The 26,627-nt window shown below is 38.6% G+C and overlaps 2 protein-coding genes across 8 annotated transcripts; one reads left to right on the forward strand and one right to left on the reverse strand.

Annotated features, from left to right (window-relative positions):
* The first annotated feature begins 10 nt into the window (after nucleotides 1-10).
* GPATCH11 (G-patch domain containing 11) lies at nucleotides 11-9,326 on the forward strand. Of its 2 annotated transcripts, none has more exons than XM_042809982.1 (9): nucleotides 11-46; nucleotides 160-239; nucleotides 338-564; nucleotides 1,641-1,682; nucleotides 1,762-1,882; nucleotides 2,660-2,750; nucleotides 3,875-3,979; nucleotides 4,704-4,785; nucleotides 5,945-6,383. In XM_042809982.1, exons 2-9 carry the CDS (start codon nucleotides 193-195, stop codon nucleotides 5,998-6,000), a joined length of 771 nt encoding a protein of 256 aa, XP_042665916.1. In that variant the 5' UTR covers nucleotides 11-46; nucleotides 160-192; the 3' UTR covers nucleotides 6,001-6,383. The 2 variants fall into 2 exon arrangements, with proteins under 2 accessions (XP_042665916.1, XP_042665907.1); XM_042809973.1 differs by lacking the exon at nucleotides 11-46 and adding an exon at nucleotides 8,786-9,326 and having other exon boundaries at nucleotides 54-239; nucleotides 5,945-6,030.
* On the reverse strand, nucleotides 6,952-26,469 carry EIF2AK2 (eukaryotic translation initiation factor 2 alpha kinase 2). 6 transcript variants are annotated; one of them, XM_042809936.1, is made up of 16 exons: nucleotides 26,364-26,469; nucleotides 25,684-25,817; nucleotides 23,651-23,765; nucleotides 22,585-22,754; nucleotides 21,210-21,336; nucleotides 20,445-20,521; nucleotides 19,594-19,678; nucleotides 18,000-18,034; nucleotides 17,711-17,818; nucleotides 15,668-15,787; nucleotides 14,440-14,550; nucleotides 12,538-12,730; nucleotides 10,209-10,334; nucleotides 9,734-9,832; nucleotides 8,186-8,248; nucleotides 6,952-8,102 (listed from the first exon to the last, which is right to left on the reverse strand). In XM_042809936.1, the coding sequence occupies exons 2-16, from the start codon at nucleotides 25,785-25,787 to the stop codon at nucleotides 7,983-7,985; spliced, it is 1,653 nt and encodes a 550-aa protein (XP_042665870.1). In that variant the 5' UTR covers nucleotides 25,788-25,817; nucleotides 26,364-26,469; the 3' UTR covers nucleotides 6,952-7,982. The 6 variants fall into 6 exon arrangements, with proteins under 6 accessions (XP_042665870.1, XP_042665851.1, XP_042665898.1 ...); XM_042809917.1 differs by having other exon boundaries at nucleotides 25,684-26,066; nucleotides 26,364-26,462; XM_042809964.1 differs by having other exon boundaries at nucleotides 26,286-26,392.
* Nucleotides 26,470-26,627: the final 158 nt, after the last annotated feature.

Consider the following 26,627-nt stretch of genomic DNA (forward strand, 5'->3'; position numbering starts at 1 on the left):
GGGGGCGGGGAAAGGGGCGGACGCGCGCAAGCGCTTGGCTGGACTGGTGAGCTGGGGCAGGGGTGTGGGGGGTGTTGTGGCCGTGCCCCCGGCTGGTGAAGGGGGTCATCCGGAAAAAGGCGGCGTGTGTGCAGGAAAGCTCATCGGCTGCATCTGTAGGAAACAGGTCTGAGCAGGACATGCGTGCTAGCCATGGGGGATGAGGAAGAGGAAGATTACATGTCTGATTTATTTATTAAGTAAGTAGGCGTCGTTTTTGTTTCATCCTCAGTGATTGTAAGCACGTAAAGCCAAAACCAAAGGTGGGCTAATGCTTGCTGGGGTCATGCATCCTTAGGGAGGATGTGAGGCCGGGGATGCCCATGGTGCGGCGCGTGAGAGAAGCTCTCCAGAAAGAGGAAAAGCAAAAGGAAGCCAACGAGAAGAACAGGCAGAAGAGTGTGAAGGAAGAAGAGAAAGAGCGACGCGACTTGGTGCTGAGCAGCGCCTTAGGCAACGAGAACAAAGGCTTCGCGTTGCTCCAGAAGATGGGCTACAAGAGTGGCCAGGCCCTGGGCAAGAGCGGTGAGTTTGTCACTGTCCGAACAGCACACTGTGCTCAGGTGTCCTCTGAGGGAGGTTGTGCTTCTGTTCGTCCTTAGCTAAGTTGGACAGAGGGCATGGCCGCAGGTTGCACCAGGGGAAATTCAGGTTCTACATTGGGAAAAGCTTCTCTGTAAGAGTGGTTGGTCGCTGGAATGGGCTGCCTGGGGAGGCGGTCCACAAACGTGTGGATGTAGTACTAAGGAACGTGTGTTAGTGAGTGATACTGATGGTCGGTGGACAGGAGATCTCAGGTCTCTTTTCCAACCTTAACGATTCTATGCTGCCTTGTCTATAGAGCCATATCTGCCTCACTGAGCGCCCAGCCATCACTCTTTGTGTGTCGTGGCTGAACAAAAGGTGAGATCAAAGTACTGAAATGAAAATAAAAACATCTGTTGCAAGATGTGAGGGAAACAGCAGGACTTGCTGCTCACTAAATGCACTTCTGTCTGTGTGTGGCTGTGGCATTAAGAAGTTGTTTTGATGGTTGTGGAAAACTAACTGCTTAAAAAATATCAGCCTCCTCTTTGAATTTATAGTTGGAGTCTGGAAAAGAGGTGCACAACAGGAAAGCCTGCTAGATGAAATAGAAAACCAGTGAAGCAAAACATCAATAATTGCTATGTCAGTTTAGTGCATCTCTAGTAGATGATCAGTAAATGAACTGGCCCAGACAGGTTCTTGTAATTCTTCATCTTTCTCAACTTGTGAAATTCTAGAATGAAAAATGCCACAGAAGACTGTAACAAAGCAGCCTTCAGCACAGCTATGCTGTACCTATCAAACCAACATCATTTTCTTCCTCTGGGGTAGCATCCCAGAAGAAGCACACAGCAGTTGAGCAGATGAGGAGAAAAAGGAAAGGGGGCTCAAATCAACTGGGTCATTTGTAAAGCACTAAGTGTACATTAATGTATTTTCTATTGCACTAAGCAAAATTTGAAGAAAATGTATGTGTTTAATGGCAAAAGCAGCTGCCTGCTTGGCTGTACCACACCAACCATAGTTTGAGAAAGACCTCTGTTCTCAAATTTGCCTATTTTTTCCCCTCGCAGGAGAAGGCATTGTTGAACCTATTGCTCTGAACATAAAAACAGGTTTGTGACATTTCCTGATTTACTTAGTTGTACATTACAGCTTTTCAGCTGCTTACATTCCTGTTGTGTACTTACATAGGCAGAAGTGGGCTTGGTCATGACGAATTCAAAAAGCGAAAAGCTGAAGAAAAACTAGAAAACTATAGAAAAAAACTCCACATGAAAAAACAAGCAAATGAACAAGCTGCAGATCAGTTCAGGTAAAATGCTGTAAAGGAAACCCCAAACAAGGTGTAAGCAGCCATTCTTCTTATTCATTAGTTTGGTTACTCTTCTAGAGTTACCAGTTATGCGTGTTGTTTGAATGGGAGGTACGAGTTGAAACGTGCTTGTATTGCTTCTCAGCTCTAAAGCAAGAGCAGGTGAACACTGTACTGGAATTGTATGCTGCGTCATTTATTTTTATAACTGCTAACACTGTAAGCAATATGCATACTAATTCTCAAGTCATTTGTAACATTTTAAATCAGAGAACCATGTCATTTTTAATATAAAATTCATTGATAATCCAGAGCATTGTTGCTGCAGTGAATTTTATGTGCAACAGATTAAAAGTCAGGGTAAATCTTTCAGGTTTTATTATTTTAATTTTCTCCTGATTAGCACCTTTCTATGTGAAGAAGGAAAGGCAAGAGAAGGTTAAAAGCTTTTGCAAATTTTTAATGAGCCACTTTTTCACGGATTAAAGAAACCTAGTGAAAAAGCAGTATTTCAGAGTGCAGTGTTATCAAAAGCTCTGTCTTGAAGGTGTAACTGAAAGGTATAATTCCCCAAAAATACACAGTGGTCCTACAGAAACAGTCAGTGGAGACTTCATAACTCTGCCATTGTCCTGGTCATCTTTATTTGGCATTCAGTAGTCTGGGGGAAGTGGTACATCTAGAATCTTGGCGGATTTTCTATTTTTGAAACGCTGTTGAGATGGATGACAGTCACTGTTTGTCTGCTTATTTTAGCTATCTACCTTTTCTTAACAGAATAAGATTCAAAACCAAACAAGAAGAACGTAAGATGGAGGGAGACCTTCGAAAAAGTCAGAGGGCTTGCCAGCAATTGGATATTCAGAAAGTGAGATATGTTTTTTGGGGGTTGGAAGGAAGGTTTGTGCGTTGGCAATAAAGGCTAAAAACAAAATAGTGATTGAGTGTCTGGAAGTTCTCTTCTGTGAGGAACCATGTTTGTTTGCCTGTGTTTGCTCCTGCTCTTTGGTACTACTGTGCTGTTTGCTTATCATGCATTAGCCAGTGTCAGGCTGTTCTAAATGACTGTTTTCCTTAAGTGGGGAGCAAAATCAGAGAGAATGGTTGAGGCTGGAAGAGATCTTTGGAACTCATCTTGCCCAATGGTTCTGCTCAATTGGGATCACCTAAAGCAGGTTGTCCAGAACCATGCCCAGACTGCTTTTCAGTATCTCAGAAGATGGGGGATCATCACTGAGATCAGTGATCAGTGAGATTCCCAAAGAATCAAATAGACAAACAAAAACACCATGTCTGTGTGCAAGGAATAACATGGGTAACAGCAGTACAACTGCTACCTGATCTCATGCCTGATCTGGTGGTTGGTGACTCTCTGCCTGCAGCAGAGAGGTTGGAACCTTTGAGGTCCCTCAATAAAATTTTGCCACTTAATAAGTTGAAAGCATAAAACAAGTCTTTTTCTTCCATCTATGTTAGTTAGAAGTAAATGCTGCCCTGCAAGTTCTGTTGAGATCAAAACAGACAAAGGGGCATCAAACAAAGAAAGTCAGCTGAATTAACTTGGATTATCTTTGACAGTTTCTTTTAAATTAACTTCATCTAAGGTGAACTAGGAAAAACATCTAATGATGTTGTGATAAAAAGTCTTTAAGCAGTGTGCTCCAACGGACAGAACTGCATTTAGGAAGAAGTATCTGCTCACAGATTTCATGTGAGATTTGCTGTGTAGCTTTATGTGTACCAAACATAGATGGAATTAAACTTGATAAAAGTTAACATTAGCATGCATTTACTTGTATTTTAAAAAAGAGAATAATCCTCCTTGTCGACTGCTGTACTTAGTTTCCCCCTACAACTTCAGTAATTCTTCGTTATACTACACAAGTAAGTTTTGAGACCTAACATCTCAGCTATTAGAAATTATTTTTATGCAGCATTTTAAGAGAACCTGCAGAGGCAGATAATTTTCATTTTAATCCTTCATTATTTAAGGATATTGAAGCACCCAAAGAGATTTGGTATTGGCTACAACCTGAAGAGGAAGACCAAAAGGATGAAGAAGACAAGGATGAGGAGTGCACAGGCTCAGACTTAAGTGTAAGTTTTGCAATTAAATGAATGGCTTGATTCAAAATGAAATTTAATAGGGCTCTAAAAAAAATTATGTATATGTGTGTATATATAATATATATAATTTTCAAAGCAGTAGTAAATGACCTGTTTGCCATCTTAGAGCAATTACTTTTACAATAATTAAATGACAAAATGTGTAGCATTAAAACACTGATTTATTGCTTATCTGCTTTGAAGCTGATCTTTGGAAATAGTCAAAATGAAATTCTCAACAGTCTTAGCCACCATGTACAAGATCATATATTTGATAAGTTTTGATCTTGGATGCCCCACCACATATCTCAGGATGAACTTTAGAATCACTAAGTAATTTCTGAAAACGTTGCCCTGGAAATTCATGTTTTCTGAGAACCTCTAGATTACACCACTGTTAGTGTAACATATTTGACTTACAGTGAAAAAGTGAAGTGTGCAAAATTCCACCAAAACATCATATACTTACTATTAGGTAGATAGGTAATACTTTAGGTAAATCTTCAGTGAAAATTTTGTAGCTGGAAAGAATGATGAGCCAACAACCAGGCCTTATGGATTCCTGTGCTATGGGCTACAAATGTGGGGAACTTACAGTACTACAGTAGCTTTTCCATAGAAAAAGGTTAAACAAGCTGTTTTCACAGTGCTAGTAGCTCAAATTGTCTTACATTGTATGAGCCCCTAATCACTGAATCCTTGTACATACCTCTAGGTATCAGCAAAGCTACAAATCCTGACTGCTTATTTAAGAGAACAACACTTCTATTGCATTTGGTGTGGAACAACCTATGAAGGTGAGAGTAAATGTCATGCATGTATGTGTTTTACTTTGCTTATGTAGTTAGACTTAATGCAGTGTATATTCAGCCTTAATGCTTTCATAAGAACTGTAAGAACTATGCCCACACTTTCTGTGGAAGTTGTTCTTTCAAGTCATTTCTCCATTTCCGAGTTCCAGAATCAAAGACCATCAACTTCTTGATGTGGGGGTCTGATAGCATTTCATTACTGCCCTTCGTAATGCAGATGGCTGATTGTAGATAGCTTCAACATTATCAGAAACACTTTTCAAAGAGAATTCCCATCAGCTTACGCATGCTACCTGAATAATTTTGTGTTCTGTTTTGCAAGTTGGCTTATCACAGAATCATAGAACTGTAGAACGGCTTGGGTTGGAAGCAACCTTAGTGATGACCTAGTTCTAACTTCCCTGCTGCGGACAGGGCTGCACCCACTTAGGAGCAGGGGCCAGGGCCCCATTCAGCCTAGTCTTGAATGCCTCCAGGGATGGGGCCTCCTCAGCTTATCTGGGCAGCCTTAGACAGGGGTTCCAGTGCCTCATCATCCTCTCAGTAAAGAATTTTTTCACAACACCTAACCTAGAGCTACCTGCTTTTAGTTCATTAGAAGCTTATCGTTATATGGTCTGATGGCTTGCACTCAGCCCTCATCCAGGCCCAGGATTCCCTCCATGTGAGGGAAATATAACTATCCTGCACTAGTTGTTTTTTTCCAGAGAATTTACTTTCTTATGGGAATGTTTTAAACATAGGTAACACAGTTTCCTTCCAAGCTGCTGGTTTGCAAAAAGGATGACAGATTCTCACTGTAAGGCACTGTAAGGGTGTTATATGCACAAAAAATTCATACTGCTCTTATATGAATTGGTATTGGTTTGAAAAAAACAACATTCAGATATTAAAAATAGTGCAAAGAATACAAAGAAAGAAAACAAAGGCTGCAGGTTTAGAACACTGTCTAGTTTCTTTGCACCAAAGAAGCTAGAATTTGTGGTGCCATTTTTGTTCAGCATTTTAAAACATAGTTTGGAATTAATAATCTGCCAGTCCTAAGTTCTATTTAATCTGTTGATGGCTTCTTCAAATAATTCTAGCAACTTTTTTTTTCCTCCTCTTCTGAACTGGCATTATTTTTTTTCTGCTTATCCCATAGATGCTGAGGATTTGTCTTCAAACTGCCCCGGAGACAGTGCTGCAGATCATGACTAAAGCCTTTCTAAAGAAAGGAGTTCTAGATAAGTATGTATAGTTGGTATGCTCTGACATATATATATATTTTTAATAAAAGTCAGTGCTGTGCCAGAATTCATGTAAAAGTGTGCAGTCGAGAAGTAATTCTGACAGGTTGAACTTCACATTTTGGAGCATTTCTATGTTGGTTTTTTTTTGTTTGTTTTTGTTTTTTTTTTTTTGTTTTTGTTTTTGTTTTTATTTCATTTCTGGGTGATGCAACATTTATTAGAAATTAAAATTTTACATTTGTTGTTGTGTTACTGTAAATTCAAGGCAAGTAAGACTTCCACAGTCTTTGTTAATGCTGTCCCCAATTGAGCAAGATCAACTGATAATAAAATTGAAGGTTTGAGAAAGGATATATATATGGACTGATTACTCTGTGACAAAATATGTTAAACAGGTGGGGGAGTTACATTTTTACAAGGGTGACTAAACATCAGTTTATTTTTTCTTTCTATTCTAGAGTTTGTGACCAGGGCAAGGCTTTTGAAATGCCACTAATATCATTTGAACTAATATTCTGTTATGTGTGTTTACCAGGTCACAGAGCATGTTCAATTTTTTTTAAATATAAATATATTTTAATATTCTTTTTTATTCTTAGGGAATAACAATTGCTACTGTAAACATCCACTAATAGAAAGGTATTACTGAGGTATATAAATACCACAAAAATAAAATAAAATAAAATCTATCAAAAACTACTGGTACAAGGTAAATATTACCTATCAGTAAGTAAGCCATGATGTTATGGATGTTCTGTCCAGAGACTGCAAAGGAAATTCAGCTGAAATTTGTCCTATATCAATTTTCATATTGTAAGAGCAATTTTAAAGTCAAAGGTAAGTAAAACTGGTGCTATTTTGTCTGCATCAGGATGTAATTTCTCCCACATCTTGAGTACTGCAAGGAAATATGCATTAGTCCAAAATAACGGAATGCTTTATTTATGAAGAATAACATTCATTATAAGGGGAGGGGGAACAACTCGAATTCATACAAATGAATGTTAAAATCAGATAGCTATTCAGCAACAATTTCCACAAGACTATAAAAATTCACATATTCATATTTTAACCAACCACACACCTTCAACCTGTTTAACACTTGAGAAAAATCATATGCTGCCTTATCTCTAATGCATATCATACTTTCCTGCTTAGAAGTCTTAGTGCGTTTTCCTTTAAGGAATTCAGCAGGTGCCACAGCAATGAGCTGCACCTTTTCAAACTATTCAAAAATGAGTCAGAAGGAATAATTTGCCCATTTTTTCTTCCCTGCAGAGTTCTTATTCAGTCAAACATAAAATCTTTAGAGTATGTAACCAGTAATGGTCAGTCTGCTCACGCCTTATGTTGAGCTGACAGTAAGGCCAGCAGAGTTGGCCTTACTCAGTACACCTGTAATCCGTGAGAATGTCTCAATGCCATAATAATTGATAAAAACCTTACAGTATAGGAGATGATGTCTAAGGTGCTCTCCTGAGAAGGATTTTTAAATGGTTGCTATTGAGAAAACTTGGAGAGTATTTCTTATTAACAGGACCCTACCTGTTCCTATAAGAAAGAAGAAAACAAAACAAAAAACAAACGGAGGTTTTCAGAAGTACAGAACAAATAGCTTCTGGGAAAGAAAGAAATACTTAAATGTTCAAGGAAGACCTGATTTTAAAAAGAAAGTTTTAAATTTTAGAATAGTGAAGATGCTAGGTATTTCAAGAAGTACCTAGTGAGAAGAAAGTTCACCTTAAAGAAGTAAAATTCAGTCAAGAATAACCCACACGTGTATCTATTTTTTTTCTGCAAAAAGTAGGCTTTCCAGTCAAGCACACTGACTCCTCTGGTCTTAAAAGGAAGAAGTCTAGTAATTAATATAAACATCACTGTGAGCAATTCAGAAAGGTTTGAATCACAGGCCACGAGACAGCACAGTCTGAAAGCCTTCTAAAATGGCATTTAGTGACTATAAGCTTTATGTGAGTTGTCTTTATCAACAGACTTCAAAATATCGAGTATTTGAGATGCAGAGAATCGTTTTGAGGGGTCTTTTGAAAGCATCTTTTTGATTATGGGTACCTGCAAAAAGACAAAGTTTGAGTAATTTTTTTTTAATGATTGTGTAAATAAATTAACTGAAATAATGCATTGAAATCCCGTACCTGGATTTGAAATTGCTTGGTGAAGTCTGGTGGAAGTTTAGCATCTCTAACATCCTCCCATATCTGAAATTCATACAAGATAAACTTTCAGTATGCTTTCCTTAATTATACTTTACCTCATTTTATCACCCATGTCATTTACTGAAGTAATTAAGAGAATATAAAGTAAGGCTTCTAAAAGGAACTACAGAAGTTTGGAAGTTTGTCATTTGGTTGTACTCCATTTTGTCTTATTTATATACTTGTCCCTGTGTAAGATGAAAAGCTTCACAATCTACAGTGATGCATTTGTTTTGGCAAACCTCTAATTCATAGCCATTATCATTCTCTTTTCAGTTTAAAAGTAATGGTTTTGTATCTTCTTGCCCACATTAAAAAACACACACAATGTGAGAAGACAGTTTCCCACTTCGACAGTGTTTGGATGTTTTACTGGCAAACCAAGCAGGCGTGCTTCCTCCTTTTTACCTTGTTCAGCATTACACAGTTGTTTCTGTGTCACTGCAAAAAATGCTAGGTGGAGCTCAAAGCAAGGCTGAGGATTACTAAATATATGCTTTCAAACGCTACTGCTAGGTAACAACTATTTTTTCACATTAGGGTTTCCAGTTAGTCTGGCCCTTCGAACACCGTGGGACTGGGGACATGTTTGCAGTTGGCTGTAAGCAGGCACAAGGTGTCTTTAGAAAATGTGACAAAGTAGACTAACAGAACCACCATGAATCTGTGAGTCAAGATACTTTGATGTGGTTTGCTTATATTAGCAAAGAGTCGGCTAACAATGTGCATGATCCTCTGGGTCCAGCCACATGCATATATCTTAAAAAATAATTACTTTGGACAAGGTATTCAGTATCTACATTCCTTATATCTTATATGTATATATTCCTTATATTACAAATATGTAAGTTTGAGCATACATGCTGTTCTACTACAAACATGCAAAGAAAAACACACATAAAAGATACATTTTCAAGCAAAGTTTAAGTAACGTTGTTTTCTTTGTGGAAGTACCATTTTGTTTTCAATTGGAAGAAAGCCATATATTTCATATCACTTTTGTTTTCATTTTGAAAACCTGCAAATGTTTTGACTTTGTTCTTTCCCCCCCACTCAGCAGTAAAGAAAAGTATGGCACAGAATAAACTCTTACACTTTTGACTTCTTTTTACATTGAGAAATATTCTTTCCCAATACTCTGAGCAAACAAAAAGCTTTATCAGAAATTTGAACTGTTTTTGTATGTGTTTTAGCTTTTTGACTCGCTTTGCTATTTTCATATGTACATACCTAAGAATAGTCAGGCTTTAATCAGCACATAATTAGAACATAAGTAAAATAAAACCAGTAATGTTTCTTCAGTTGTTACATTTTAACTGAAGTAAGAGGGATTAATGGGCCTGACATTTTTCCCTTCATTTGTGTCTGTAAATAGAGACAGTACTGTAGCTGTACAGGTTCCTTTTGCCATATAATTAGCATAAGACAGCAGCAGCAAGGCAAAACAATGTCAGTGCAAAACTATTTTTTTATTTAAAGATTACATACCCTATTTTTCTCATGATGACTGACCAACGCAGAAAGAACTTCAAACCAAATCAATCCCAGCGCATAAATGTCTACTTCCTTTCCATATCTGTCCCCAGACTACAAAGATCACAAGAAAATACAGTTGTGAAATCCTGCTGGAAAGCATTTCTTGAAGGCAAAATCTGAAATCAGTAGAAATTGGCACCTACTAGAGGACCAGCATTACTTCATCTTCATATTAATCTTTAACCCTTTCTGCTACAGACCTGCTAAATTACATTACAGTGTCAGACTTTATACAAGCAGGTTAGCTAAATTAAACCATTGTGTTGTAGACTACCCTCTCCAGAGTAAGGTTACACTTGTATACAGTCATATCAGGGAACTTCAAGCAACTTGGTTTAGTACTGAGATTAAGGTTGAACACAACCAGTGCTGAGTTGATAATGCAAAACACCCACAAATAAGTCAAATAATATAGCAAGATAATTACCTGTTCTGGTGCCATATATGACTGTGTTCCTCTGTTCTTAGTCAGAGGGTCATATGTCACAGAAGTCACAAGACCAAAGTCACCTATTTTTATTTTACCTTCATGTGATAGGAATATATTCTGAGGCTACATATACATAGATATATTTAAAAAAAAAAAAAAAAGTCAATTAGTTAGACATTTTATGACCGAGGTTTATCATCAAGCATAATCAACCACAGAAGTGCTCCCCATAAAAATCTGCTAATTGTTCACAGAAATTAAGCTTTAAGAAATCAGTGGGAGGTAAGAAACAAGAAAGTTCAATTAACTTCGTTTTTAAACACTCAAACTCCATTTGAAATAGCATATGCTACATTAACTGTTTTTTAACTAGGTGTCATGACTGTATCACACTTCAGTGTTCTCCAATTGCAGTGTGCATATCATCTGTCATACCCACAAATGCATTTTTGTCTTTAATCTGGACCCTGGGATTTTATGCACTTGGGCAAAGCATGTAGGTTTACATGAAATTCCACTCAAACTGTAGATTTTTCCCTAGACACAGTAGGATTATCTGTACTAGATTAATTGCAGAGTTGGGACTTACTACAGTCATCTCAAGGTATCACTTTGAGCTTATCATTTTTAAATTTGATAAAGTCATAAGGAAATGAAATAGAATTGGATTTTTTTTTTTTAATGAATTTTTCCAAAACATCTATCACTCCAAAGATGGTAAACTGTATTTCTGAGTGTTATTAAAGCAAAACCAAGCAGCCTCATCCTGTCTTTTACTCAAAGAAAATCTGGTGGACTAAAAGGGCGGGAGAGAGACTTAAAATTTTACAGGAAGTGATCTTTGTGTCAAGGATGCCCAGCACAGTTCTTCTCTTCAAGTATAACCAAGTCCACACGCATTTATTAACAGTATCTATGGTGTCTCACCGCTACGCTATCTGAAGGCTTCATTCATGCCAGGCACAAGTGGATCTCAGAATGAAGAAAGCTTGAACCTATCCTGCAGCTTTGATTCTGGGAGATCTCAGATGGCCAAGCACCTAAGCTGACAGATTTAATTGGGACAAAAGTTCCTAAATTAAAATGCAGACAGACAAGATAGCAAATAAAACTTGGAAGCAGATTACAGCTAGTTTCCATAGATGAAAGATTGGGGCAGTAGATTCATAGGAATACAGAAAAGCAGGAGATAGAGTTGAGGTGAAAATAAAGTGGGACTAAGAAGGAAGAAATGCAGACGTGGAGACAAAGCATTCAGCACACCTTTTTTTTCCCAGATATCTATATAAATTAATGTATATTTGTGGTTCACTTCAGCATTGTAGCAATAAGCCTCAAAAAAAAGGGACTCTAGGAGATAGTGAATGTATGTGCCCATGAGACAAGAGTCTAAGAGTGGGCACTCTTGGAGTGGAACATCATCTGGAAGGACACTGTGAATGCAAAGAAGATTTCAGCCTCTAACTCAAGAAGTTTATGAAGTTAAAGTTACAGAAGGTCTTGAGAGGAATGGAATATGCATCAAGATCAGAATCACTGTATCAACTCTGTATTCTAATACTCCCTAGGTATTTGGAATTAATTACTATATGAGAACAATATTCTGAATCAATATTTAATGTGATCTACTACAGGCATTTTCAGAATTTAGGAACATCACCACTCAAACAACTTGTTCACAAAGGGACTGGTTTTAAAACTATAAGCAAAATTATAGCTGGCACATGAAGCAGTGAAAGCTTGGAATTTTGTCCTTTCAAAATATTTTCTTAAGATTGGATGGTTATGCACTTGTGGAGATAGTGAGGTAGTATCCAAAGAACTAGCCTTCAAATATGTGTACACAGTACATGATACTAGAACAATTTTTATCAAACACAGTACGTCTAAGGATATACCATCCCTTTAAAATTTGACAAGTGACAACTTCCTAGACTCACATCTTCCTTCTTTTAATTGCTTTATTACCACAGATGGTTAGTATTCCTTCTTCTAAGAGGCTGTTTTGTGACCCAACAACACACAATACACTGAAAATGCCTGTTAACTGATGGCTACTGGTTTTGGTTGGGTTTTCTTATTTTTTTATTTTAATTTTTTTTTTTCCTTAAGTACTGCATTCTAAGGTCCTTTAGTTCACCTCCTGATTTTAGAATGACATCCAACCAGATATTGGGGAAAAAAAATGCTTGTATTATCAAAAGAGGCATGGTACTAGAGTATATAATAGAGTAAGCAAAGACTAGAACAATTTACGTTTTTCTAAACTTCCAATAAATACTACTTTTCTCAAAGATTTTAGAAATTAACTTCCTACTCTACTTACCTTGAGGTCTCTATGAATTAAATTTTTAGAATGAATATAGTCCACTCCTTTCAGTATTTGTGAAAATTTGTCTTGTGCCATCTCATGATAGTTTTGGTTTTGTCTATTATTTTCAATCCATTTTTCCAATGGCCCTTGTTCACATAATTCCATTTGGATGAAGAGGCAAGGAACTGCTATGACAGAATTCTTACTGCAAAAAAAAAATATATATATATATATCATATTAAAATTGACAAGATACAATTCTTCCTAAGCCACTGCATCAATGATTCCCATGTTTTCCCAGTGGTAAAAAACAAAGAAATAAAAAACCCAGCCATCTACTTTTTTTTTTTAATTGTTATTCTAGATTTAAAAGACGTTATACCACGGTGTACTGGATCTAACCACATAGCTTTCCAAAACAAGCAATCCTTACTCAGTTGCTACATAGCCGTGGAAGATTCTCTTCACCTCCTTGTTCACACTGAAAATTTTCTGAGTGCCCCAATTCTTCCCTCCCCCGTCCTCCCCCATATGTAGAAGAATGTCCTATAAAGGAAGAAATAGCACTGTACTTGAGTCGCATCTCACCCTCAAGGAACTACTGCAAACCTCTGGTCCACTACGCACAGCATTAATCTTCCCCTCTTACACAAAATGATCATATTCTTTCAAATTTAGTCCTTTAAAGAAGGGGTGATCATGTTTTACATACATGGAAAGTGTTCAGAGTCAGATTGGACAAGGCTTTGAGCAACTTGATGTACTGAAAGATCAAGTTATATATGGCAGGGTTAGTTGGAACTGTGTGATCTTTAAGGGTCCCTTCCAACCCAAACCATTCTGTGACTGTATGATAAGCCTGTGAGTCTGAAAGTTGGAAGTCTAAGTGAAATACATTCATGGATTTGGCAGCTTCACACTTTCCGGAAGTGTTCCCTAACTACCAGCCCATAGAATAAGACTGGAGATGAGAAGGAAAAGGACAATATGGAGGAGAGGAGGAGGAAACACTTCCTCGAGGTCAGGGCACTAAGTGGAATTCCAGGCTGAAGCTTCAGCCTTGAGGAGTTTTTCTTTTATCCAGTAATCATTTGAAATGCATGAGTGATGTTGAGACTCCAAGACAGTAATGGCTGAGTTTTCACATGAAACTTTTTTTTTTTAACTGCCCATTTCATTTCCCTTTTTCTGAATGCACTGAACATATACACCAAGCATAATTTCAAATGCGCTGATATTTTATGGCTGTATGCAGTGACCTACCTGAAAGAGTGCAAATGCATTGCTATGAAGAAGACTTACCATAGAAACTATGAAAATTTAATAACCTAACTTACTAGTAAAATTCTCACTTCTGTCTGCCCAGAACTCTTAGTGCTGGAAGACTATTTCTAATGAAAGAGCTTTTAATTATGTATATCTACTCTCAACAGCTCTTTGTTTGCAACAAAAACAGACATCACAATTAAAATGCAAATTTAGAGAAATAATCAAGTCTACGAGTTACTGAATGACCAGTAATTCTGAAAAGGGGATTTTAAAAAAAAAAAAAAAAGGGAAACTTCTAATCTGGGATTTGGCAGCCAACTACCAGAAAGTTTTATTTTAATTCTAACCTCATATCTTTAATTCTTCATTCTTACACTTTCCTATAGATTCAGCAACTTCTGTATGCTAAGAGAGAGGAGAAAGGTAAAATTACAAAATGTGCAGTATTCACCAAGAAGGTATTTAACTATAAACCATCTGAAAAGTACTGTGCCTTATTTCCTTACACTAGGTATGTAAGTATCTGAATGCATTTATAGCTGTGCATTTTGAATTTGAATTGTAAAAACAAAGGCTGATGATTGCTTATACAAAATTCACTATGGCAAACAAGTCTGTGAGTGCAAATGACTGTCATGTAGTTACCTTGACTCTGGGTAAATCATACAGTCAGTCCCTTCCCAGCTGCAATAATATCGCACTATGTTTTCATGTTCAAGATTTGCGAGTTCTTTCACTTCACGCTTCACTTTCCTACTGGGAGAAGAGAAAAAATCACAAGCAAAACAAACGGCATTTTCCCACAAAAATGAAATACTGAGTTAACTGAAAGACATGACGTCAAGTAGTGGTAAGCAGATAGTTTAACATCAGTTTTGAAAAACAGCACAATGTTTTTGTATGGTAAGAACTGTAATTACAAATTGTCGGGGTTTTCTGTTTTTCCCATTGGTTCAGTTGTTTCATTTGCTAAAATGCTGTAACCATATTAGAAAAACCCCACTCAAAAATGCTGGAAAAGTTTTGTTTACCTATACAAAAGTTTGTAAATCTTCCCAATGAACTGTTAGTAAATTTGACCTACACTTCCTGTTAAATTGCATAGTGAAGACTAGCAGTCTTTACTGAAGAATCAATAAGATGTTTTTCAGTACTGACCCCAGTTACATATTGTATTGATGACTATTTCCAAATTTAAGTTAGCTATTTCATAGGGAATTACTAGAAACTTTCTGGATAGATTACTGAAAAGAAGTGCAAGTTTTTCAGCTGCTGTTGAAGTATTCAACCAGGTACCAGTTACAGAAAATTACCTTTTAAAAAATTGATATCATTATTCTGTGTGGAGATTTGTAAAGGACAAGGTGTCAATCTTACATATTATGTGTGAAGTGTTTTTCAATTACATACCACAAAATGTATTACTTTCATTTTTATACATTTCCCCTAACTATAGTCATTATGAATTATGGATAAGTAGATTTTCAGACAAGATGTCCTGTCAGAAGTAACATTGCTGCTTGCAATGTTTTTATTAAGCAGCAAATTTGCTTTAAACACATACTACAGTATTAAATAGAATTCATTAAATTCTGTACAAGTGGGTTCAGAGAAAGCAGAGCTTACTAAATCTGCTTTCTTACAGCTGCACCTAAAATAATTCCAGTGCATGCAAAAATGAAGAGTTGCATGTGCTTTTCAGCCTAATGTAGAAATAAACAATCTATCAGAAAGACAATAATGAAAGTCACTTAAATGTTCCACAGACTACTAAAAAGATAACAGAACTAAATAATGAGAAACTTGATTAAGGATGTCATAAAAGAAAAACAAGCGAACAACAACAAAAACAACACAGATATGCAATCCTTACTTTATTAACTCAACTCGTTTGACTGCATAGGTTCTCTCATCAGTCCTTGATGTTGCTTTAAAAACATTCCCAAAACCACCTTTACCAATAGGCTCTATATTTTTATACTCCCGACGAAATCTTAAAAATAAGAGAGAGAGAGAGATTGAGTTCTCCAATTGAAGATTAATTAACACTAAATTTACAAGGTAAAAGAACAGTCTTGATACGACTAATACATCTGCTGAAATGTCACTGTCCCGCAATCAGTCAATACATACAAAGGTATGAATCACTCTTAAAAAAAAACCCACAAGGGAACTCAGCTCTAAAATCAGTAGTTACAGCTCTCGTCTGAAATGTGAACGAATGGATGCCAATCCTACTTCTAGTAAATATTTCAAAATTTGTACAAAAAACCCCACAGTACTTCATCTGAGTGCCTACACCTACGGATAAGAGACTCATCCAGATTCTGAGCTTAAGTTTGGTCCTGCTCCAGGCAGAAGGAGATCAACTCCTCGCATTAGTAGTGACCACAGAGAACACAAAAATATTTCTAAGAATTAGGTCCTAGTATTCTTCCAAGTAATTTGAACTTGAGAAACACCCTCTCTTCTAACATGATAATTGGGAAAAGGCTAAGAAAGCTGGGACTGAGAGCCTTGAGAAGAAAAAGCTCAGGGGGAAATCCCATATTTATAGATATCACACATATATATACTTGAAGGAAGGGTGCAAAGAAGATGGAAGCAAGTTCTTTTCAGTGGTACCCAGTGCCAGGACGAGACAATGGGAACAAAGTGAATGCAAGAGTCATCATCTAAACATTAGGGAATACTTTTTTACTCTGATGGTAACCAAGCACTGGAACAGGCTGCCCAAAGATGTAGCAAACTCTCCGCCTCAAACATATTCAAAACCTGTCAGGACATCATGCCGGGCAGTCTGTTTAGATAACCCTGCCCAAGCAGAGGATTGTATGAGATGATCTCCTTAAATCACTTCCAACCTCAACTATTCTGTGGATAAAAAAGATGACAAATTCATATCATCTCCCTATCCTTTCAATTTTTTGTTTTAATCCAGGTAGATGGCAAGTCCAACTAATCATGAGCTATTCCATCTTTAGTAAGTGTATGGATGAAGAACTTTTCCCACAGTACAACAAGAGAAATAAAAATATTATTTGCTAATATTTCAGATAATAGACAATAACAAGGAGGCAATTTGATGAATCAAGAAGAATACCAATAATAGGCTGCCATAAACCAGCATATCTGATAGATTTTCTTTTATTAATGTTATGGTTAACCTTTGTAACCTACATCTCTCTACACATCTCCTATGAAGAAATGTTGAGTGAACTGGGCTTGTTTAGACTGGAGAAGAGAAGGCTCTGGGGAGACCTCATTGTAGCCTTCCAGTATTTGAAGGGAGCATATAAACAGGAGGGGGCATGACTGTTTATGAGGGTGGATGGTGATACGACAAGGGGGAATGGTTTTAAACTGAGACAGGGGAGGTTTAGGTTGAATATTAGGAGGAAGATTTTCCACACAGAGGGTGGTGATGCAATGGAACAGGTTGCCCAAGGAGGCTGTGGATGCCCCATCCCTGGAGGCATTCAAGGCCAGGCTGGAGGTGGCTCTGGGCAGCCTGGTCTGCTGGTTGGTGACCCCGCGCATAGCAGGGAGGTTGAAACTGGATGATCATTGTGGTCCTTTTCAACCCAGGCCATTCTGTGATTCTATGATTCCATAACCACTGTGCCAGTAGAAGACAATGTTATCTGCTGTGCTTCAGTTGAAATTTTGTTTGAAAGCTGGAAGGATACTTTCCCTCTCATCCTCACACAAATCGCTCTTGTTTGTAAGCATTAAATATCATTGCAAGTCAGTTGTCACAGCACATTTAAAATTTCCAAAAAACAAATCTCAAATATCAATTTTCTTTGAAGATGACATTTACAGCAATATTCTCTCACATTCTATTATAAATAAATAACCTAGACCACCACACGCTGTAATTGCTGTATACATCTTAGAAAAAACTCCTTCTTACCTTTCATCCACAGTATACTCATCATCTGCCTCCCTCTTATTTCTGCAGATATTTGACATCAGTTTTTCCTGCTCGCTTCTCACATTATTAAAATTAGGTGCCAATGCTCTTTAACAGAGATAAAAATAAAATTTATAGTGAGCCATTTTTCTAATATGTGACAAGAGAAAAGAAACATACCAACCAAAAGTGGCACTTACTTGTTGGATACAAAAAAAAAAACAACAAACCCACTACAGTAGGTTTAAATATAGTTTATGAATGGTGCAATCTAGAAATACACACATACCTTTTGGATTTTATAGCAGAACATGGCACATTTCTCTACAGAAAAAAAGAAACAAAGTCAAATTAGATAGCCTGGATATTTTTACTGCATTTAGGTTAAAACGTGACTGTAAAAGTATACGAGATTTACCTACAAATGCATTAATGTCTTATATTTATTAAAAAAAAAAAAAGTAGAATTCAAATATGAACTACACGCAGGACTCGAAGTAAAGTCCTGTGATCCTTCTGTAAATTAGGACCTATTGACTCCCTCGAAGGTAGAGAGGCCTTGCAGAAAAATCTTTAGAATTTAAGGATTGGACAATTTAACAAGAGCAAGTGCTGGATCCTGCACCTGTCACAGGGTAACTCTGGATCTGCGTACAGTCTGGGAGAAAAAATGCTTGAGAGCAACTCCACAGAAAGGGATCTGGGGGTTCTGGTTGTTAGCAAGTTGAATCTGAGTCAGCAGTGTACTGTCAGCCCAAAGGGCCAACTGTACCCTGGGGCGCCTCTGGCCCAGCTCTACCATCAGGCGAGGAGAGGGATTGTCCTGCTCTGCTCTGTGCAGCCTCACCTCCAGCGCTGGGTGCAGTTTTGAGTGCCATGATATATGAAGGACATCAAACTGCAAGGGCTGCTCCAAAAGTAATACCTCTTATTTTATTATGTTGGCCCATGGCATCAGAAGCAGATGTTGATGGTACAACAGTAGAGGTTGAACCTTTTTGACAGTATTCCATTAAATTTTGTTGCCATGTGACAAATGACAGCAGAGGGGCAGTCTGACAAAACGGCATCTGACATGGAAGCACATACAAAGCAAATGTGTTAATTCAGTTCTTCCATGTGGAAAAAAAATTGCACCCATTGGCATTCACTGATGCTTGCTGGACATTTCTGGAGACCAAACCATGGATATAAGCACAATGGGGTGGTGGGTGGTGCGTTTCAGCACTAGTGACAAAGGCAGTGGTCCCCTCTACTGGTGCAGATTTTTACAAGTATGGCATGCAGGCTCTAGTTCACTGCTGGCACAAATGCAGCTAATGATGGTGACTGTATTGGAAAACAGTTTCGTAACTGAGAATTTGCTCCATCAGATAGAGCACAGTTGCACTACCTGTAGCAGTTTCTGTGAAAATAAACAGGAGGCATTATTTTCAGAGTGACATGTCCAAGGGAAGGCAATAGAGATGGTGAAAAGTCTGTAGGGCAAGACGTGTGCGGAGCAGCTAACGTTCTTTGGTTTGCTCAGCCCAAAGTAGAGGAGCTGAGGGGAGGCCTCATGGTGGCTGCAGCTCCTAACAGGGAGCAGAGGGGCAGCGCTGAGCTCTGTGAGACAGCAACAGAACCCCTGAGTAAGGCACGGAGCTGCCTCAGGAGTGTATCAGGTCAGGCTGGGGATTAGGTAAACGTTCTTCACCAGAGGGTGGTCCGGCACTAGAACAGGCTGCTCAGAGCAGATACAGCGTTTGAATTTAGGTGGTGCTATATGATCCAGGAGCTGGACTTGATCCTTGAGGACTGTCCCTTCCAACTCAGGATATTCTGCAATTCTTGCTCTATTGAGAGACTAAAATGTAATTATGAAGACTATTTTTATACTATACCCGAGAATTTGTAGGCTCTTCAGATAGTGACATGTCTTTTGCTTTTTCTGTCAAGTTTGTAGCTGAGTCTCTAAAGGTAATTTCACTGTTATGGAAAATAACAAATCCGATTTTAAGTGAAAGTATGTAATCATGAACAAAAACAACAAACTTTCTGCAGTGAAAAATGAAGCATAGAAATAAAGCCAGCTTTTATTTAAAAGACCTGTGAAAGTATGTGAACAGTCTTAACTGTTTTAAACTGCAAAACTTTATCAGGAGAGCCAGTAAAAACAGTAACATTATAATATACTCCTCCATTTCTACAAAATCTAAAAAGTATGACATCCTTTAATTAAACAAATGAAATAGAGGTGTTTATTTCAAAGCAGTGCAGCCAGCTAAGAATACACTGCTTTACATTGCCACAAAGAATGTCAAAGTGGTAATGGTGTTACTGTCAAATTAACTGCTAGGCATTAAAGGCTTGACATAAGATTCTGAAATTGCAAACAAAAGATTATACATGCTCGTTTACTTTTGTAAGCAAATTTTCTCTTCAGAAGAGATGAAGATTTACGAAGAATAAAAAAGGAAAAAATAAATAAAAGAAATCACTGTTGAGTACAGAAAAGTACTGAAAGAGTTATACTACGTTCACAAATGTGTCACAATAGAAGAACAAATGTTAGAAACGTCATGAAATAACACTGCTGGTAGGAGAATCTTTATTCATTTTATGTTGCAGTAAAAATGTGGTAGAACTATTCAGTAAAGAAACTATGACAGTATTTTTGGATCAGATCACATGAGCCCCTAAAAATCAGTAAATGTTTTGTATTATTGTCATAGTACCAGTGAACCCAACTTACCATGACTCAGACTGACTCTGCCCTCCAGCGGAATTACTAAGTTCACAAAACAGAGAACTAGAGTTTTCACTTCTCGGCTGAAAAACGGGGGGGGGAAAAAAGAATAGTTGAAAAAAAATCACTTAAAGAATCCCTGCTACAAAAACATACCCTTCTAAGAGGAAGGTCCTAAGTGGCAGTTGTTAACAGCTTGATTTGGGATCAGTATTCAATTTCTGATGCTTTTGAGCATGTATGGAAATAAAATGGCTGTCAGACAACAGCTCTGCTTCCTAAAGGACAGCGTTAGCAATTGCTTTACTAGAATCATCCCTGGGACACCACAGGAGTCAGCTCTTGATTTTAACTCCCGCTTTTGCCATTCTCACACTTCAAAGATTAATGATCCAACAAAAGGCAGCAGATTTATGCTTATGGCCAGCCTGCTTGACAATTCCGTTCTGTGACTTCACAGAACAGAAAAATGGCATATTAGAATAGGGAGGAGTCAGAATTGTTTTTTAATATACATTGCCACTCAAGGATGCATGTATCAGACCATTTTCTGAAATACACACACATAACAACTGTGAGATTTTTTAATCCAGCAATTGAACAGAAAACCTGATAAATTTTACCAACAGAATCCTGCAGCCCAACCAACATAAGGTGGATTGTTTCCACCTTCAGCAGAATTTACAGAATATGTTTTTATACAAAATAAAGAAATTTGTTTAAGGGATTAAAGAATTTAACTTCAGTCTTAAGGCAAGCTATAGCACATACTCTTGAAGATTCTTGCTCCTGTAACACTCTATATGCTTCTTTTGCAGCAGCTTGTTTTGCAGCAGCTAGAGAGTTTCCAGTGCCATTTCCATATACATGACCACTAATTGTACAGCTACAAGAATACCTGTAAAATATGACAGAGAATAAAATCTCCTTACAACCTATATTACAAGTTTTAATTTAATGACTTTAAACACTACAGTTAACTGACATTATAGAAAAGAAACCTGATATATGCACCTTCAGGAGTGAATTTCCAATGTATGTTTAATGTAACTAGTAACAATAAATAATTTTATTTACACATTTTTTTAAGGTTGAACTACTCAAAGCATCTTATCATAGGTGCCCACAATCACAAGTTACCCATCGTGCAAGTTTTAAAACGACTGATTTTGCAAACAAAGTTCTCCAGCAGATATCTTCCAGACATCTTAAACACACATATATTATCACCCCTCAGCTGTCATTAACTGGAATGTCTGCACAACTCACTGACCACAGTGCGTATGGAGACACAGGCAGTCTTCTTCACACTTGGTTCCTAGGGGTCCTTGAAATACATGCTGAGGTCCACAGAGGTGCCAGGGCACCAACCAAGTGATAGTTTGTCAATACTGTCTATCATTTTATTGTGTCACAAAATCATAGAATGGCTTAGGTTGGAGGTGACCATAAGGATTATCCAGTTCCATCCCCTTGCCCCTCACAGAGCTGCTCCCCACCAGTTCAGGCTGCCCAGGGCCCCATCCAACCCAACCTTGAGACCCTGCAGGGATATACACCCACAGCTTCTCTTGGCAGCTGTGCCAGAGCCTTAACGCCCTCTGAGTAAAAGTTTCCTTCTAATACCTGATCATCCTCATGGCCCTCCTCTGGATCTGCTCCAACAGCTCCACATCTTTCTTGTATTGGGGACCTTAGGCCTGGACACACTACTCCAAATGGGGTATCAGTCCAACTCTTCTCCTAGCTGAACAGACTCAGTCCTCTTAGCCTATCCTCTTATGCCCTGCCCTTCTGAACAGCCAATAGCACTCTGTTCCAGCAATCCAGTCACAGCACTTATCCCACTGAGTCTTGATGATCACAGCTTTGGGAGAAGACCAAAGCTTGCAGTTCATCCTGTTCATTCCTCATACTGCATGCATTGGTGTACAAGCATTTCAGATACGCTTCTGAACCCATAGTGTTCCTTGGAGCAGCACTGACAATCCCATTAGCCTCAGACTGTTTTGTACCATCCCTTGCATTAAAATCAGTCTTCCTAATGGTATCCCCCTGCTCCCATCAATCTTTGCTTTTACCTAATGACAAGTTAGAAAATGCAAAGTAGTATTAAAAGCAAGAAAGAACACTAAGTACATCTTACATTGGAGCATGGGCGTCTCCAAAACGGTTTATGTTGTTGTAGTCAACTAGCTGCAATGTCTTTTGTGAGTACTTATTTAGCAGGCTGACGTAGTCAAATGGAGGTAGCACATCCGCAGATGGAGGAGATGTCACTAGATCTGGAGCATGCACACTCGAAGGACTATCTTGCTATAAGGCAAATACAATAGATAACTTAAAAGCTTCAGCTTAGTAAGTAGTTTAATATATGCTGCACATGAGAACTAATACAGCTGCAAGGTTTGCCAGCGTTCCAAAACACTTTTAAGAAATTTCAAGTTTGTATTGTTGTGCAACTTTGGACATGACAGAGGACAGTCACCACAAGCCAGAATCATTACAATTTTGAATTTCAGAACAATCATAAGTTTTCAAAGCATTTCAACAGGGTGTGTAACAACCTAATAGTGTATCTGCCACCTCTTTTAGCAAAAGGCGGGGAACAAGCAGTGTAATGTCTCATAAAAATGTAAGGACCAGAACCAAGAAAAGGGGTGCCAACAGGAAGCTGCTGCTGCTGCAGGGGCCGCAACTGCTCCTGTGCACGTAAAAATCAACATATTTACAAATGTAAATAAATCAAGACAATATAGAACCAGTTGTACCGTAAAGAACATAATGGCAAGAAGAATTAATCAGATCAAGTGAAAGTAAACCATTTTAAGAGAAAATGGCAACACACACTGAATAGTAGCTTGTATGTGTTCCAAGGACTTTGCATACAGAAGAGCTGCCAAGATAGTAAAGGAACGCTGTCCACTCTGGATATGCTAAGGCAGCTTAAAGACAAATGAATTACCTCATCTCTCTATAACAAAAAACAAACAAACAAAAAGGAGTACTCTTGATATTACCCTATAGTAGAATAATAAACACAATTAAGTGGTAAAATAACAAGTAGAAAAACAGTGAATACGACAAAACAAAACCAACATAAGTAACTGGAATCTCTTCTAAATTAAACAATGATAACTTCTTTGCTACTTTCAGAGATTCATTTTCAACCACTGTTAGCAAAATAAACATAAATCATACAGCTCGCTCACCTTTTGTACAATCATGTCCCACGTTTTTTTTGCTGCTGCTGCTTTTGCATCCTTCTTACTTTTACCAGTGCCTGCACCATACTCTTTACCATCTATTCTAACCACAACTGTAAACCTGCAATAAAGGAAACTTCCCTGTAACATCGGTAAGTTTTGTCTCAAATGTATTTTAAAACTTCTTCAGATGTAGTTTCAATATGTACAAAGCACTAAATTAGCTGTGGGGGTATCTGAGCATTCATAGTTTTATGGTGCTGAGATGTGTATGAGAATGCTAAAGATTAGCTAAATTTGATTTTGTGCCTTCAGAAATGACACTATGCTTACCTTCCAGTAGTGCCTGCAGTGAGCACAAAAAACGTGCCTGCTTGTACAGCTGGAAGAGTAGCGCAGTTAAGATGTTACTTTACAGGTGCTATAGTTGGAAAGATTATCATGGTGGAAAAGAAACAATCAAGGAAGAAATGCCCATATCCATACCATATCATGTGTTTTTATTATATCTGACTCCTAGTTACCATAGTTCCTTATAGTAAAGATTTTAAAAAACATCTTCCTAACCACAACTGCATGTTCTATACTAGTTCTAGTAGTGTTTCTAAAAGCAAAATTCTTAAAGAATGCATGAGGTCATCATCGTTACAAGGCAAGGTAGCTTTTGCTGAGTAATGTTTGCAGTTTATCAAAGCCTTTTCAGCTTCTCACTCTACCCTGCCGGTAAGGAGGCTGGGGTGCACAAGGAGTTAGGAGGGGACAGCTGACCCCAACTGACCAAAGTCTATCCCAGCTCATACCGTATGACTCAGCAAAAAAAGTTGAAAGACAGGAGGATGAAGTGGGTCCAAGCAGCCAATAGTGTGATGAAGACCTACTTTCTTGGGATTGACTAATAATCTGCCTGCTGATTGGAAGCAGTGAGTGAATTCCTTATTTTGCTTTGCTTGCACATAGAGTTTGCCTCAGTTTTCTTAACTCCCCAGTTTTTCCTCACTTTTGCTCCTCCGATTCTGTCTGTTGAGAATGAGTGTCAGAGGCACCTGATAGGGTCAGCTTATTATGGCAGCCCAACACTGCATTCTACTCAGAAGAGCCTGAGCCATACAGGATTTTCCTAGATAACACTATCATAGTTCACATCACCCACAAATACAAGGCAGCAGGTTGAATTATATTTTTAATATAAGAGTACAAAAAAAAAATGTAAAAGTGAAATTAATTGGATTTGAATTTGTACACACATTCTATTAGTCCCATGCAATCCCTTTTGAAGTATGAATTGCATGAGAGGAAAAAAAGATGATAGATCAAGGTTTGAGAGACAGATAATAATTTGCTCAGGGTCTGAGAATAAGACAGCACAGAGTGCAGGCTGGCAACAGGAGACCACCACTTAAAAGAAACATCCTGATTATGAGCATAAGATTTGTCTTTATGCAAACTAGCAAAGAAAAAGAAGGAAATATTATAGACATTGGGTATCTGTGATCTGTGGGAAGGGAAAGAACAACAGACATCAGACAGTACATTTGTCTTCAAACAAGAAACAACCCTACATATTCTATCCTCGGCATTTGTCTCCACAAATAAAAGCAAATCAATTTAAGACCCTTCTCTTGTAACAGATGTTCAAAAATGCCACACAAAAACATGCTGGTAACCAAAGAATTAATGTACACCCAACCTTTACTCTTAGAAATATAAATCGCCAAATTACTTTGTAAAACTTTATAAAAACCACAGCACTTAAATTATTTAAATAAACCGCTGGCTGCAATCCACCCACCTCACGAGGTGATTCGTGACAAAAAGCATCAATGCAAGACAACCGCCAGCAACAGATGCTCCCAAAAAGCACCATTAGCTCTGAGGTAAGTTTCCCATGGGCCCTTTGTGCCCAATGACACTTCCTGCACACCCATCGGTGTTTGCAGGCAGCTCTCTGCCACCCTTCCAGCAAATCAACTTCTGTTGACTGCAGTCTTCACCCAGTTTTACCTACTGCTGATGTTCATTGGCGTGCGTGGTGAACTTACTCAGGGTCATGAGATGGGCCTCTCATGTCCACATCAGCGTACTCGAGCTTGCACTTATTCCTCTGGCAGTAGCTGTTGATCTTGCTCATACACTCTCGGTCCATCTCGATGCAATATCTGAGTACCAAAAGATTCTGTAGAGAAATATTCAGGGCTGTGCCTGAGCCTCACACAGTGCTACAGAGACAGCCCGCGTTCTGCCAGAGCACTGCTGTGACAGAGGACAAAATGGTGCCAGGAGGAGAACAGCCAAAGAGAAGTAACTGATATCTCATTCAAGTCTCCACGTACATTGGCTTGTAACTGTATTCTAAACTTTCTGAGATTTGAGATTCAGAAAGCAGAACGACGAGTTTAGCGATGAAGGATTTCTCAGCCGATTCCTAGAAAAGAAGAGGCTGAATCACTCAGTGGATGCTGAGAGAAATTAGCAACGTTTCTCCATAAAGAATTAAAACTGCTTCCTTCAGCGCAGAACCGAGGCACTCCAGCCCGCACTCTAAGGCTACGAGGCTCTCAGGATCCGTGACGCGCACGACGGAAGCAGGAAGTGAAAAACAAACGCTTGCAGAAAAAAAAGCAGATAAATCAGTGAAGGTTACTTTGTAACGGGAACTCCAGGTACGCCCCGACCGAGCCCCTCTTCCCACGGCCGCCTGGCTCCCTCCGCCCGCTGTTACCTCCGCTGTCTCCGCCGGCCCGCGCCGCCGCGAAGAGCCGTGCAGAGCTACGCGGACGCAGCCTCGCTTCCGTTTCTCACAGCAGTGCGGCGCCGGCACGAAACGAAAGCGAAAGGCAGACGGGGAGCCGGGGGGGGCGGCCGCGCCTCCCTCACAGCGCCCTGCCGCGGCGGGCCGCTCGCTGCCTGCCTGCAGCGCTACGGCTCTGCGAGCGCTCCCCGGCTTACGCCTCGGGGCATGGACAGCGCGGCTCGGCGTTGGTGC

Source organism: Centrocercus urophasianus, unplaced genomic scaffold, assembly GCF_019232065.1.
Source record: "Centrocercus urophasianus isolate 14NV4802_14NV808 unplaced genomic scaffold, USGS_Curo_1.0 seq_10, whole genome shotgun sequence".
NCBI classification, from domain to species: Eukaryota; Metazoa; Chordata; class Aves; order Galliformes; family Phasianidae; genus Centrocercus; species Centrocercus urophasianus.

What these genes read in the sequence shown, in the direction of transcription:
- GPATCH11 (XM_042809982.1), top strand. Translation starts at nt 193, where the DNA reads ATGGGGGATGAGGAAGAGGAAGATTACATGTCTGATTTATTTATTAA. An exon ending in CCAGGCCCTGGGCAAGAGCG is followed by an intron (nt 565 to 1,640) that starts GTGAGTTTGTCA and finishes TTCCCCTCGCAG; the next exon opens with GAGAAGGCATTGTTGAACCT. An exon ending in GTGTGGAACAACCTATGAAG is followed by an intron (nt 4,786 to 5,944) that starts GTGAGAGTAAAT and finishes CTTATCCCATAG; the next exon opens with ATGCTGAGGATTTGTCTTCA.
- EIF2AK2 (XM_042809936.1), bottom strand. Translation starts at nt 25,787, where the DNA reads ATGGACCGAGAGTGTATGAGCAAGATCAACAGCTACTGCCAGAGGAAT. An exon ending in GGCCCATCTCATGACCCTGA is followed by an intron (nt 23,766 to 25,683) that starts GTAAGTTCACCA and finishes CCTTTATTGCAG; the next exon opens with GTTTACAGTTGTGGTTAGAA. An exon ending in GGGACATGATTGTACAAAAG is followed by an intron (nt 22,755 to 23,650) that starts GTGAGCGAGCTG and finishes TTTGCCTTATAG; the next exon opens with CAAGATAGTCCTTCGAGTGT.